This window comes from Calonectris borealis, chromosome Z (genome assembly GCF_964195595.1).
Source record: "Calonectris borealis chromosome Z, bCalBor7.hap1.2, whole genome shotgun sequence".
Classification (NCBI taxonomy): Eukaryota; Metazoa; Chordata; class Aves; order Procellariiformes; family Procellariidae; genus Calonectris; species Calonectris borealis.
This window is the reverse complement of record NC_134352.1, coordinates 42048043-42062211: the sequence shown is the minus strand read 5'-3', so window position 1 is coordinate 42062211 and position 14169 is coordinate 42048043. Positions and strand designations below refer to the sequence as shown.

At 47.4% G+C, this 14169-nt stretch overlaps 1 protein-coding gene across 1 annotated transcript; it reads right to left on the bottom strand.

Annotated features, from left to right (window-relative positions):
- Positions 1-6880: 6880 nt before the first annotated feature.
- GAS1 (growth arrest specific 1) lies at positions 6881-8309 on the bottom strand. Its single transcript, XM_075136300.1, has one exon. The coding sequence runs from the start codon at positions 7931-7933 to the stop codon at positions 6953-6955; it is 981 nt and encodes a 326-aa protein (XP_074992401.1). The 5' UTR covers positions 7934-8309; the 3' UTR covers positions 6881-6952.
- Between the last annotated feature and the right edge of the window lie 5860 nt (positions 8310-14169).

The window sequence follows — 14169 nt, the reverse complement described above, 5'->3', positions numbered from 1 at the left end:
TTTGATTTCTATATTAAGAGAGGACATCTAGCAAGCTATGTTTATTTCTATGAGGATGTGTGTTTTGTGACTACGTAGAGCACTATAATCTCTCAGATAGTACTATGTTAAAAATACAGACTGTGTCCGCACTGTCTATATTTATATGTAGGCATACTTATAAGGGAGAAGACTCGGTTGTCTTGTATTTCTATTGTTTTGAGGCAGCAAGATACTGTGGTGATGAGTGCCAAAGACATGTTTATAAACAAGTATTTCTCTCTTGGAAAGGAAAGAGAGGTCCCTTTTGCACTTTCAGTTTCCTCCAAATTCTCTTTCCAATCCTGTCCTTCCCTTTTCCAATCAAACTGCCCATTTTCCAATTCATAAGTGTTACTATCAGACAGACCCTTTCCTTTTCCTCACTATATCCCTTACATTTCAGTATTTCCCTTGTATTATATATCCTCTCTCCCTCTTGTCTCCAGGTCCAGGACTAAATTATATGTTTTGGCCTCCACTCTCCTCCTAAACTTCCATTGATCCCTTCCCCACTGTCTTCCACCCTCTCCAGGCATGTGTAACAGTTACCTCTTCTCCCCATCTCCATTGAAGTGTGCCATATGTATTCCTGAGCCTGATCTCACTCTAGATCTACCCAAAGAGCACCTTGGATTTCCCATCGTCATGTCCACATTAAAATCACAGAATTATAGAAAGTTATTTAGATGGGACCTCTGGAGATCACCTACTCCCACCTTCTGCTAGAAGCTGTATTCCAGTCAACACTAGATGAAGTCTCTTGCTAGTCAAGTCTTGAAAACCTCTAAGGATGGAGGTGCTGGAGTTTCTCTGGGAAACCTGTCCCAGTGCTGCACTACCGCTCCCAGCAAAGTTCTTCCTAACGCTCAGTCTGAACCTCCCAGCCACAGTTTATGCCTGCTACACCTCGTCATACCTTCTAACACTATCAAGAAGAGTCTGGCCCTGTAGTCTTTACAAGTCCCCTTCCAGTGGCTATAGGCTGCCATTAGATTACTGGTAGCCTCTTCTCAGCTGGACTAAAGTTCAGCTGCCTCATCTTTTCCTCATTGGTCACAAACTCTAGCCATCCTGGCAGTCTTCCACTAGCCCCTCCAGTTTCTCAATATCCTTCTTGAACTTGAGGGAGGAGTTGTCTCAAAACTGGACACAGTGTTCGAGGTGCAGTGTCATGAACACCAAGAACATGGGGATGATAACTTCCTTCTCCAGGTTCTGGAGATGGGACAAAAATCCTCTCCAAAGCTGAATATTCACCTTACTTTCCTGGCCCTGTCAACATTACTAAAGCCAGTTACCTTTTTTTCCTCCCGTTGTTTTCAATCTATGTCTCAGCTAACCTCTTGATAATTTTTTGTAGCTTCCTTCTCCTCACTAGCAAGTACACTATTTGTTCATTCTCCAAACCTTCTCTACACAATGGCCATCTACTTTCCTCACCCTTTCTTCCTCTCACCCATTCAAAATACCACTTCTGAAAGTGAACCTCTCTTTACGCAGCCATGTCTTTGCTCTGTATCACTTTATTAATGTATTTCTGGGGTTGCCTACACCTCACACTTCACCTTCTGAACCATCCTGCTAAACTTCAATCTGTTTCCTTACTCCAGGGTGTTCCTCCTTCCCCTCCCTGACATATATCCAAGGTATAGTATTAACATTATGTAACGGTGTGTTTACAAAAATCTCTCTTCATGCACATTCATCTTCGACTATAATATCTACTTGGCTCATAATAAATTCATGAAAAGAAATTTTTAAAAAAAAAGGGTTTTTTGCCAAGGACTATTTTGATTTTGGGCACCAAATGCTGAGCACTAGCAGTAGCTGCATAAATCATCCCTCTTTATTGTTTTATTTTTATGCCCTTCAGTTACATTTGCACTGCCTGAGTTTTGGAGGTAAATATCCAAAATATTAGCTGAAAGCTTCCTCAGAAAGCAAATCTTTCCCACATCCTTCCCTGCAGTTCCTCTTTAAGAGGTGTCAGCATGGCTGAGAGAATGAAGTGGCTCCACATTGTTTGCCTGAACTATTATGTGTTTAACATTTCCATAACAAAAGTGCCACTCGACTTCTCCCCGATTAATGCAGCTTGAGGGCTCTTGTCCTCCTTTAATAAAACATTGTTGAAATCATTTATTTAGAGCCCCTGGTTACTAGTGGGAGAATGACCATCTTTGTGCCAAAATATAGTGTATACAGTCCACTATTTTGTAGTAGATCATTCTGTTATTTAAGAAATTGATTAAATGGATGTCTTAGAAAGTATTTATGCTAATAGCGCATTACTTATGTCATTCAGACAGTCAATGTGAGCCTTTTCAACTGTCTACCACAGCCAATGCCTCAAGTAAAATACAGTAACTTTCGACTTTACTGCTTACAAATCTGTATCACAGACTTGAAATCTCATGGAGAAGCACTGCTCTTCCCATTTGAAAATGTTTTCGGTTGCAAGACTACCTACTTGTCCTGAGGACTTGCAATGGGTATGTTATCACAGGCAGTGTGGCAGAGTGTGATGTTATTACTAGGGATAGGAACAAAATCGACTGAAGGTTTGAATTTGTTTTAGTGACATTGAAGATGCAATGCAACTCAGTCACTCAACCAGCATGTTCCATGACTCAGCTGGTGATGATTTCGTGTCCCACTACTTTTTATACGTGCACGTTGGCTATTTTGGAGTTACTCTCACCCTCCTCCAGTGTACTCAAAAGAAAAAACAAACCAAAAAGCAAGTACTGGTTTTGCATTGCATTGAGGTGGATTTTCTTGTTCTGCACCTGCAAAGTTGTCTGCAGCCACCTTGCAGTCCTCCCATAGCTATGTGCTACAGTTGCATACCTGTAGTGAGAGATCTGGTACACTAACAGCTCTTAGGAGGAGTGGAGAGGAGATTGCAACTAAAATCCATCGTGCTTTCCAACGTGACCGTGAAAGACTTGGCCAAATCAGAGCTTTGCTTTCCCTCATCGTAAGGCTTCGTTTCGTAACAATTTTGAAAGTTACGTATGCCTGTCTGTATACATTGGTGTATATTGTTAAAAATAAACAGAGACCTTATGTTATGTCCATTGTGATTGCATACAAAAGCTTTGCTGTGCGCTTGGGTGATCAGTGAAGCTTGAATCTCCCTCTATTTACTGTATGGTCACTGTCAGTTCAATGAACTGCCTCCTTGTTCTCCACCATTGTCCCACACTCCCTTAAACATTTGTCACTGAAGTGCCTCCAAAGACAAATAAACTGTCACCAAGAATTCAAACCTGGTAACTGGGAATGAAAAGGGAGCAGAACCTACTGGTTTATTTTACATTAAATGGTGGAGAGTTCCTTCTCCCCCAGGAAGAGATTGGCTGGACAGGACCTTGGCAAGGAGCACTTTCAAATATCCAGACAAATGAGAGAACTTCCTTTCCTGTGGAAAATCTCCCTGTGTCAGGGAACATGAAGTCTTTTCCCTGCTTAAAGCTGTCCTTGCTACTTCCCTTGACATTTCAAGAATTTCCATTTGTCCCAAAATCAAGCAAGAGAAATACGAATTTGATGGACATCAACATCTGCACGAGCTTTGTAGGCTGGGATACATACCAATACAGGAAGCCATTCCTCCTGGAAATTGTGCTTACTCCGACAACACGACAAAACCCACAGAGTTATCTCCTTATGGGGAAGGAGCTCACAGGACAGAATTAGTTCAGCTGTATTTATTGTACAATTATTTAAATTAAAACAATCCACCTTCTGTGGGGAAGGAAGCATACAGATGAGTCCTCCCTGCCTAGTGGTGCTCAGTGTTGATTTATTCCAGGCAGATGCTTTTGACAGGAGCCTGTAAAATCAAGTCTTGAGTTTATTGTAGCAGTTAATTATCAGTCCTTTTCTAGTGCTAATGTCTTTACTCCTAACTGAAGAAAAATAAAGGCTTTTAGCTGGGACTTAATTTTTCATCAACAAGGAGTTAAATAGTCCTTGTGGACGCTAACTGTTGACAAACTGAAAATATGTTTCTGAGCATCTCCTGAAGAACTGGAGAAAATATTTAAGATCAACTTGGCCCAATTGTGAACTCAGCACTTTGTAAAGAAAGCTGACTCGATTTACAAATGTGACCCAGCTACTCTGTCCTCTTCCTGAAGAGACGTTTCCAGCTTTGTTTTAACAATAAGCTTACTCAACCATTCAGATGACTTTAAGACCGAACTTCAGATCATAGCCGCACGTCATACTTACACACTTGTTTGGTGTCACAACTATTTGGGGGTTGGTTTATGCGTGTGCACGTGCGCCTGCGTGCATTTATCGCTGGGCAACCTAATCAAATTCACACCCTAAAGTTGAAATAACTAATCCAGAAGCAGAGATTTCTAATTTTGTTGATTTATACAACAGACAGATGCAGATTTGCCCTCGGTCGAGATCTGGTAAGATGAAAAAGACACTATCTTGCTAATCTGTCGCCCCCTCAGTCAAAGTTTATTTGTGGTAGCTTTTAAACTTCTGACTCGCCTTCCAATCACGGCATTTAAAATGAAAAGCTTTAAATAAACACCATGAATAGAAGATAAATAAACTTCCCCCCCCCTTTTTTCCTTCTTTTTTTTTTTCGTGAGTGCCTAGCTTGACGCAGTCCAAACTCAAATCCCCAGAGGACTGAGCTCTCTCTTTTGTGTTAATGTTTAAAAGATTTTCCAATGCTGGAGTTTATTCCTACTGCAAACATTTCTATTTACAAGGTCAAGTGTATCAGCACTCGACACAGCTTAAGAGTGTAATTATTTATCTAAGGGCGTTTGAGTGTAGATCAGTAGCTCTGGCAGCAAACCAGGCTTCAGCACGATGCAAAGCAACTCCTAAGAACAATATTACAAGATCTAGTAATTGCTGATCCCTCCAGTGTGTTTACTTTTGCATTCTTCGTTGTGGGAGAAGGCAGGCTGAATGGCAAACTTCCATGCGTTTTGTTGCAGCCCCCTTGATGCGTGCGCGAAACCTTGTTCGAAACGCTTGCCACCTCTGTGTGATGTATTTCTCACCATTTACTTAGTTTGCACGCCGAGGAGCATTTCTAAGAGTGTCAGTGAGAGCAACATGCCTCCACTTCACGAAGAAAGCACAGCGCACTAGTAATTCCACATACATACAGGAGCAGTGTCCTTGAATTGCTTTACTCTCTTCTGGCACTGGCGAGTTACCATGCCAACGCATTATAAAATCAACCACTCTTTTAAAGTAGTACTTTCAAAGCTGTATTTACTTCTTGCATGTAATTATTCATTAAAGTAAGAATAGCAGTAATTTACATCTATGTAAAGTATTACAGGCAGACAGAGATTTTTGTTTGTTGACTGTTTTTGGTTTGTTATTCTGTGGTTCACTCCCCCCCCCCCAACCTCGGGTGCTGAGAGTTCAAGTGTCCCTGGAAAACAGTTTCACTACATCCATTATTTAAAGCTCTTTCTTTACTAATTTACACATTTAGAAAATACAAAAAGCCGTACATATTTAAAACACAGGCCTTTTTTACGCCTCCTATAAAAAATACAAGGTTTAAGGCAGCTCAGAAATGCGTTTATACAATTCTACAACGTTCATAAAGTCTCTCCAAATAAGAAAGTTAACCTCCAATCTATAAAATACACTGTACATTCGATGTTCTAGAGAATACTTCACTGAATCACTGTTGCTGGTATCCCTTTAAACATAGAATGAAACCTGTACCTTTCCAGAAAAGAATAGGAAATGCAATTATCTGGCAAATAGGATGTGGATTTAAAACTTTTATTATCTTTTTTTAAATAAATTATCCCCAAAGCATACAATTTATAAAATTCTATATACAAAGAAAAGCGACTGGTAACAAATCCCAGTTTTAAATACATTTTTTATATAAGATTTACCAGAGGTCAGCACCCTGATATGACAAGAGGCAATATAACTTTTCAGGATATTTGTACATACATGTTCTCGAGTTTAAAAGTGTCTTTCAAAGATGGCAGTGCAGAGCTCTTTTAAAACAAAAGTTGCATTGTTCAGTACAGCCAACAACTCTGAAAAAAAAAAAAGATCATTTTCTTTACGTCGCTAGGTTAAAGAGGAAGAGACGGCTGCTGGCACGCTTTTGTTATAGGGAAGATGTGTGTGCAAGAGGGAGTGCTGTAAACCACAGAATTTATTCAGTCTGCTATTTCCTTAAATTTAATTAACGGCAGATGCGGCATAATCCCCATTCAAGCACCACTGCATCACGAAGAGCGAGACTTGGCGAACGATCATCAAGTTGTTGACTAACCAGGATGGCAACAGCTTTGGCAGCAAGTCTGGGTGGCTCACCTCTTTCTAACCTTCATGTCAAAACCCTCACAGAAAAGCCACCACCAGCATGCCATTACTCCTGGTTTCTTCGGGGAGCGGCCGGCGGCAGCGGGAGCCCGCCGCAGCCCCGCTCGCAGTCTGTCAGCCCGCCCGCTCGCTGCTAACACGAAGGCAGGGTGGCAGCAATTGCATAGTGCACGCTCCAGAACAACACCCGAAAAAACGGCGGCCCGCGGCCGCCCGCTCCGCGCCGGCCACCGCCCCGGCGGCCTGCTCGCAAGCCTGCGCCGGCTTCGCCAGCCGAAGGCTGCCGGGGGGGCCGGGCCGGGCCGGGCCAGCAGCAGCGGAGGCGGAGGGGGGGGCCTCCGCCCGTGGGGAGAGGCGGGGGGGGGGGGCGGACGCTGAGAGGGGGGCTCGGACTAACGGTCGGACGATTAACGGTCAGAGCGTTTAAAACCGCGCCGCGCGGAGTGGCCCCGCCGGCCGGGCCCCCTGCCGCCGCGGGCGGGCCCGCGAGGACGCCAGCGGCGGTCCGGCGCGGAGGGCCCGGCCCGGCCCGGCCCGGCCCGGCGCAGAGAGAGGGAGGGAGGGAGGGAAGGAGGGAGAGACGCTAGAGCCGCGGCAACAGCGGCAGCAAGATGGAGGCCAGCAGCGGCCAGGCCGCGGCGGCGGGCCGGCCGGCGCTATCCGCCTGCACAGGGAAGCCGGGCTCGGAGCCCGCATTGTCCTCCGCGTCGTCCCTCCCCTTCTGGCTCGGCTCCTCCTCGTAGTCCTCGTCGTAGTACTCCTCCAGACCGCCGTCCGAGCCGCCGCTGCTGCCGGCGCCGTTGCCGCCCATGTCCGCGCCGAAGCAGAGGCGGGCCATGTTCTCCTTGACCGACTCGCAGATGGGCCGCTCCAGCCCGTCGCAGACGCAGTCGTTGAGCAGCACGGCCTTGGGCACGGCCAGCATGTCCTCGATGACGGCGCGGCACTCCGGCGTGCAGCGCAGCCCGTTGAACAGCTTCCCGCAGTAGGTCATGTAGCGGTTGAGCGCCAGGCTGCAGCGGCTGTCCCAGTCGCAGCGCCGCCGCGCCTCCGTGCAGCCCATGACGCCGGGGCCGCCGCCGCCGGGGCCGCCGCCGGGACCGCCGGCCGCCGGGCTGCTGGTTCGGGGCAGGCAGGGCTCGATGGCGCGCTTGGTGGCGCGGCAGTTCTCGTCCTGCGCGCAGTCGCAGTCTTCCAGCGCCGGGCCGCGCCGGGTGTGGTTGAGCTGGATGAGGGCCGCGATGCAGTGGCTGGGGCACCGCCGCCTGGAGGAGGCGGCGGAGCCTGCAGCGGCCGCCGGCCCGTCCCCGCCGCCTCCCGCCGGCGGCTGCTGCAGGAGCACCGGGGCGCACGCCTCGGCGTACTGGTTGTAAGCGTAGCTGCACTCGGGCTCCCCCTGACACTGCAGCACCGCCTGCCAGCAGATCAGCCGCCGGCCCTGCACCAGCGAGCCCCGCGGCGGCCACACGGCGCCCAGCGCCGCCGCCAGCCACAGCCAGGCGGCCGGCCGCGGCCAGCGGCGCCCGCCGCCGCCTCCGTGCCGAGCGGGCGAGCGGGCCACCATCGCGGGCGGCGGCGGCGGCTGCTGCCGCAGGCGAGCGGGGGAGAGGCGCTGGTAGACGACGAGGAGGAGGAGAAGAAGGAGCTGCCGCCCGTGGAAAAGTTTGCAAAACTCCCGCCGGCCGTGTGCATGAGGTCTCCTCGCATCAATCCATCCGCGCCGGCTCCGAGGCCCTCCAGCCCCCGGGAGCTGAAACTGGCGGGGCCGCGGTACGAAGCAGGCGCCCGGGGCCGTCCCGTGCCCCCCACCCGCTGCTCCCGGCTTGGCGAGGCGGCGACGGCGGCGAAGGCGCACGGAGGAGTGGGGGGAATCAGTGCAAACGGGGGCTCGGAGGAGAGCGGCTCCGGAGTGCGCTCGGGGACTTGCAGGCTGCGCCGGGAGAGCTCATGGTGCTGCCCTGCTCCTCATGCAGTTCCGTTTCTCTTTTTTTTCTTTTTTTTTTGCACAAAATAAATGCCCAGCTGCCGCTGCTGCCGCTGCCTCCTCGGGAGCTTTTAACTCTCCGCTTGCAGCATCTCTGCACATGCCAGCCGCTCTGATCCCATTCACAGTCCCGGCTCCGCTCACTCCCTGTCGGTCCGGGTTGCACTTTCGGGTGGCGGGGAGAAGAAATCTCGCTCCCCGCTAGCAAGAAGATAGCACGGGGAAAGGAGAAGAGGCAGCCTTCAGGATCTCCTTCTCTCTGGGCGACTGATGCTGCTTCTGTTGTCAACAAGCCCTGCGAGCTGCTCTGCGGATCCGTCTGTGGATCTTTTTTTCTTTGCAAGGCTTTAAATACAAAAGTGCCCTCCGAGCAGCAGCAACGTGCTCTGATTAGGCCTCATTATGCATGCATGGAAAAGCAAACAAACAAAAAAAATTAGCAACGCTTCTTCTTTTACACATCCCCCCAGCCTGCGCTCTCTCGCTCTTTCTCCTTTTCTCCACTTTTTTCTCCCTTCGCTCGGCCCCCTTTCCCTGCCTCGCCACTTGCCATTGGTCCAGCCTGTTGTTGAAACTTTTTTTTTCCCTCCTCTCTTTACGATCTGCTGGAGGGAGGGAAGGAGAGAGGGGGGCTGGAGGGCAGCTCACATTCAAAGCTTGAAAGGAAAGGCTTAAGGAGAGTGACAGCCCCCCGAGGAGCCCCTCCTCCCGTTAAGGCGGCGCGGCGGCCGGGCGAGAGGCGGGCAGCGGCGGCGGCGGCGCGGCTCGGCGCTCCGGGGCTGGCCGGGCAGCGGCGGCGGGGCTCCTCGGGAGCGCCCTGCCGCGTCGCCGCGAAGGCAAAAGGGCAGGCGGCGTGGATCTGCGTGCCGCTTTTGCAGGGATGTTGCTCTTAAACTGGCCCTGCTCCTTACAGTCAGGGAAAAAAAAACGTCTCTAGCCTGGGTGATGTGTGTACCCGAACTTCCCACTGGTTCAAGTGAGGGCAGAGGTACTTCCCGAAAGGTAGGGAGGCTCAGGCTCAAAATGGGACCGACTTTGTTCTTACTGTAAATCTAAAGAGAGCTCTTGGTTTCAGGGTGTTGGTACACTGAGGGAGAGCAAAGCTAACTCTGTTAGTGGTGTACTGCGACCATGTAAGTATGGCTTTGCTATGCCTTCAGTATTGCAACTTTCCACTTACCGCATCCCCCACCGATTTTAAACTCATTCTGCTCAGCTTCTCCTCTGAGGTTTTTGTGCACGGGTTTAAGACGCTGACCTACGAGTTGACAGAAATGCAGTAGATCTCAGTATAGTTCTTTGATACTTTGTGAAGATCTGTCAACTAGTAAAAAGTTGTTTAAAATCTGTTAGTTAAGAGGATGAAATGTGTTTTCATTGAAAGCAAAATACCTTGCTGACGTCCTGCCTTCCTGTTACACTCTCTGTTCGCTTTGCTTTGCTTATAAGGAAGCAGACGCAAAAATAGAAATATTAAGGCACAACGAGAGGAGCACGACAAAATAAGTAGTGGTGCATTTACCCATTGCCTTTCGTTTCAGTGCTACCTTAATTCCAGAGCAACATCGTCTCCGACCACAAGGGGCATCGGTATCTGCTGCCTGTCAAAACTGGCGCTTTTTTCATCCTGAGACTATCAACTCCATCTGTCACAAAAATTAGGACTAAATCTATTTTCCAGCAACTCGGGGATCCTGAGATCCTATGCGGTGTGGACTGATGTCTGTCTGAAAGTGCGTGGAAGGCGGAATGGCGGTGTGGTGTGGCTGGGAATCAGTATGATTGATGTGTTGAGAAGCATTCATAAGGATTTGCTCCATTGTCATCAGTTTTACAAGCTGCTTGTCTTTCTCCTTCAGTATAGTTTTGCCTCTTCTGGTGAAAAAAATGTGTTTACTTGTGTTTTTAAATCCATGAAAACTGCATTCAAAAACCCTGCCTTCATCCACCTAGTTTAGAGCTGTTTCTTTTAATTCTTGTTTAATAGTGTTATTAAAAATGCCAGATGCCGTTCAGGCAGGGTGCAGTCAATACACATTGCTATCTCCACCGGGCTCGTTCATGCATTACTTCGCAGCCCTATTCACTGATGGTAACACTGTTACTGATGGAAGTCAGCTAGTTTGGGGTGGTAAGTTGGAGATGACATTGCAGACGCTGTACGAAGTGCTGCCGCACTGCCTGATTGCTGGGGGAACGGGTCCATGTTGGTGCCGCTGTACAGAAGAGGGCCTGGATTCCAGGATGTTCCGAGAGTCAGAGAGAGGGGATTGCAATGGGGCAGGATCATGCCTTGGCGTGGGACAGGGGCCTCCTGAGCTTCCCCAGCACGGGACAGCAGGAATGGTTGGCTATCTGTCCCGGTGGAGCTGCCCTCACAGCGGACAGCTCGGGGATGAGCTCTGCCCCCTCCCAGCTCCTGCCTTCATCTGCCAAATCCATTCCGCTCAGCTGTCCTTCATTTCTGGAGCAGAAAGCAGGCCGTTTGCTTTGTGAGGAATGGCAGCAGCTGAACTTCGGACCTCCCAGGAGGGGGAGTAGAGGAGCCTTCCCTTGCAGGCCTTGCATCCTTGCGTGGCCGGGAAGAGGCTGCTGTGATGCTGCCTGAGCAGAAGGAGGATCAGTGCATGGACCCACTAGTGCTGACAGGCTTCCCTGGCTGGGGACAGTGTTCATTTTGCCTGCTGGACTGAAAGACAGGGCATGGCGTGAAGCATTGCATCATTCATAGGCAAAGATTTTCACATACACCTTTCAGTTAAAGAAATGCAAGTTTCATACAGTAACAATAATAATGGAAATGTCGACTTTGAAGTTTGAAATTTGGAATTACCTTTGGTATCATACAACTGACAAAAATCATAACAGAAAATAGCTGGGTTCTTCACTTTCCACACTGTTTAGCCATGTAGAATATGATCATCTACATCCAGAATATGATCATCTATATATCCTTTGTCAATAAATTAACTTCTTAAAATGGTTTAAAAACATACTCGTCTGTCTTTATTTAATGAGCATTTGGATTCTGTCCATATTTGTAACTGCCATTTTGGGTGAGGACTTTGGGGCTCACAGTGCTCTGTTGGAGGAAAGAAATGTTTTCTTGTGTGGAACTAAACCCAGGAAATAACTCTCTGACCCCTCTTCTGCGGTGCAGGTTTTCTGACAACAGAAATGGTATTGTCAAATTCAGCTTTTCAGTTTTCAGAGTAGCTCTAAAAGTAATGAGGAAGGCAACTATTGCTCTTTTTCACAAAGCACCATATAGGAAAATATGTCCCATGACTGGACAGTAAAATAAAATCTGGTAGCTTTCTGAATTCCCACATTTGCTACGTTTTCTGTTCGCCATCCTTTCCTGTCTTAGCAATTAATTTTGTGCTTTGCATCAGCTCTCCAAATTATTATAGAGTAGCAGTATTCCATCACTAGGGGTCATTCTGGCAGCCAGAAAAGCCAGCATGTATCTGATCTAGATTTATTGGTAAGACTCCTGGGCACCTTTTTGTTTAATCTTGATGCTTTCCCCCCTTTTTATTTCACACCCTTTCGTAATGGATCTCCTTTCTAACTCATGTTTTCTTTAATTCTTTCTCTGACCCATTTTACATTGAGGACATTTAGAAAATAAGAAAATCAGATAGACACAAAAACAGTTGGCCTTAAAATTTAGCAGTTCACATTCAGATGTAATTAAAAATACATGGCCTATATATGTGGTTAATTCCTCTCAAATGATTTCTAAGCACATTTCTTTTATTGGATTATATTGTTTTTTCTACATTTCAAAGAGATTTACAACTGCAATTAAAAATGTGTGGCAGGAGTCCTGTGAATTAATTAGCTGATAAAATTTCAGTTTGTGCATCCAGTAATATCTTAGTATGTGCCTGATGGAGATACAAAGTGAGTGAGCACTTTTTCTTCTTGAAGAAGGGATTGAATTCCCTACTAATAGAGGATTTCAGCTGTCAGTGAAAGATAGCCTCTTACCGAACCCTGTCAGTAGTTCTCCAAACCTTGGCATTACGGTGCATGGGGATCATGGGAGGCAGTAAAAGTTCTACTCATACACCGACATTCATCCAGTAGAAATGGCCCAGTAAGGTGTCACTCACAGTAGCCTGCACACTCACAGTGCAGATGACTGAACATGGACATGTGCATACTGCTGAGTTCTTGGATTTGATGTACCCTCAGAGACCCATAAATAATAACTTCTGCACTCTAAAATTACAAAAGAAAAACCTTGTGACTTACCAGACCGGGATGGGGGGGTGGGGGGTTGGAAATGAATATAATGCTTTCCCAAGTGGTGTCTGTTTCAATGGAGAAGTTAAGGGCAAGTGAAGGCATCTAAATTAGGTTCTTGCTTCACATCTGGAGTAGTTTATCCTTTTATTGACTCTGCAGGGCTGTTTGGGACATTGGTGTTCTAAGTTAGCCGCCTAAACTAGGTGTGAATACTCCCCAAAATAGTCATTTATTCACTAGAATGTGCAGGGCTTTCCAGTGTGAGCATCCCTCCTCTCTCTTGCTTTAGTCAGAAAGAAAAACAATGAAGAGGGAGAATAGTAAGTAATTGTATTGATCGACAGTCACCCCATTGGGTTGAAGCTTGTAGCTCATGAGACTACTGCACTTCATGTGGTAGGATCAGTTAGACATTGTTGGCTATATGTTTTTAAGGTTATCTTTGCCAGTGTAAAGAGTGAGGGCATTCAACACCTGGCCTTCAGGCCAATTACTTTGGATTGATTCACCTATATGTAATCTAAGATTGATCCCTTCTGGAACAGGTTGCACATGTCCGCTTGCACACCAATCAGCCTGGGGCTCCTGTTGACACCCTACGATACTTACAGCTTTTTTCCACTCAATGCATGCTGCAGACTGCCAGTGTGATTTGTTTATAGTGTGGTTCTTCAGACTATATGTGTTGCATGCTATGGGGCATGATGTGGGAATGTGTGGGAGAGCAAAGCACGCTGATGCAGCGTTGGAGGACTGTGGGGACAGTAAGATCAACTGTGTTGACTCTGGAGTGTGCTACGTGTGGAGGTGCTCCCTGGTTTCCTCCCAGAAAACAGCCTGGGAATGAACATGTATGGTGGATGGAATTGGAGTAACTCAATCTGTAAGCAACTGACTGTACTTCAATCTCTGAGGTGTTATGGGAGCAGAGAATAAAAAGAAGTACAGATAGTCTTGTCTTATTACAGGAAGGGGATGGACAAAGAGAATGCGGAGTGGGCCTGTTTGGAAGAGTTGGAGGCAGGATATCATTAGTAATTTTGGAAAATTAATGACTTGGGTCCTGCAAATACACTGCTATAACTGTTAACTGTGTACATAGAATTGTAGAATCATAAAATGGTTTGGGTTGGAAGGGACCTTTAAAGGTCATCTAGTCCAACTCCCCAGCTCCTGCAATAAGCAGGAATATCTTCAACTAGATCAGGTTGCTCAAAGCCCCATCCAACCTGACCTTGAATGTTTCAAGGGATGGGGCATCTACAGTCTTTCTGGGCAACCTGTTCCAGCGTTTCACCACCCTCATCATAAAGAATGTCTTCCTTCTATTTAGTCTGAATCTACCCTCTTTTAGTTTAAAACCATTCCCCCTTGTCCTGTCACAACAGGCCCTGCTAAAAAGTCTGTCCCCATCTTTTTTATAAGCCCTGTTTAAGCATTGAAAGACTGCAATAAAGTCTCGCCGGAGCCTTCTCTTCTCCAGGCTGAACAACCCCAACTCTCTCAGCCTTTCCTCATATGAGAGGTGTTCCATCCCTCTGATCATTTTTATGGCCCCC

Bases quoted from the DNA above. Each gene is read 5' to 3' on its own strand.
- GAS1 (XM_075136300.1), bottom strand. From the start codon at position 7,933: ATGGTGGCCCGCTCGCCCGCTCGGCACGGAGGCGGCGGCGGGCGCCGC.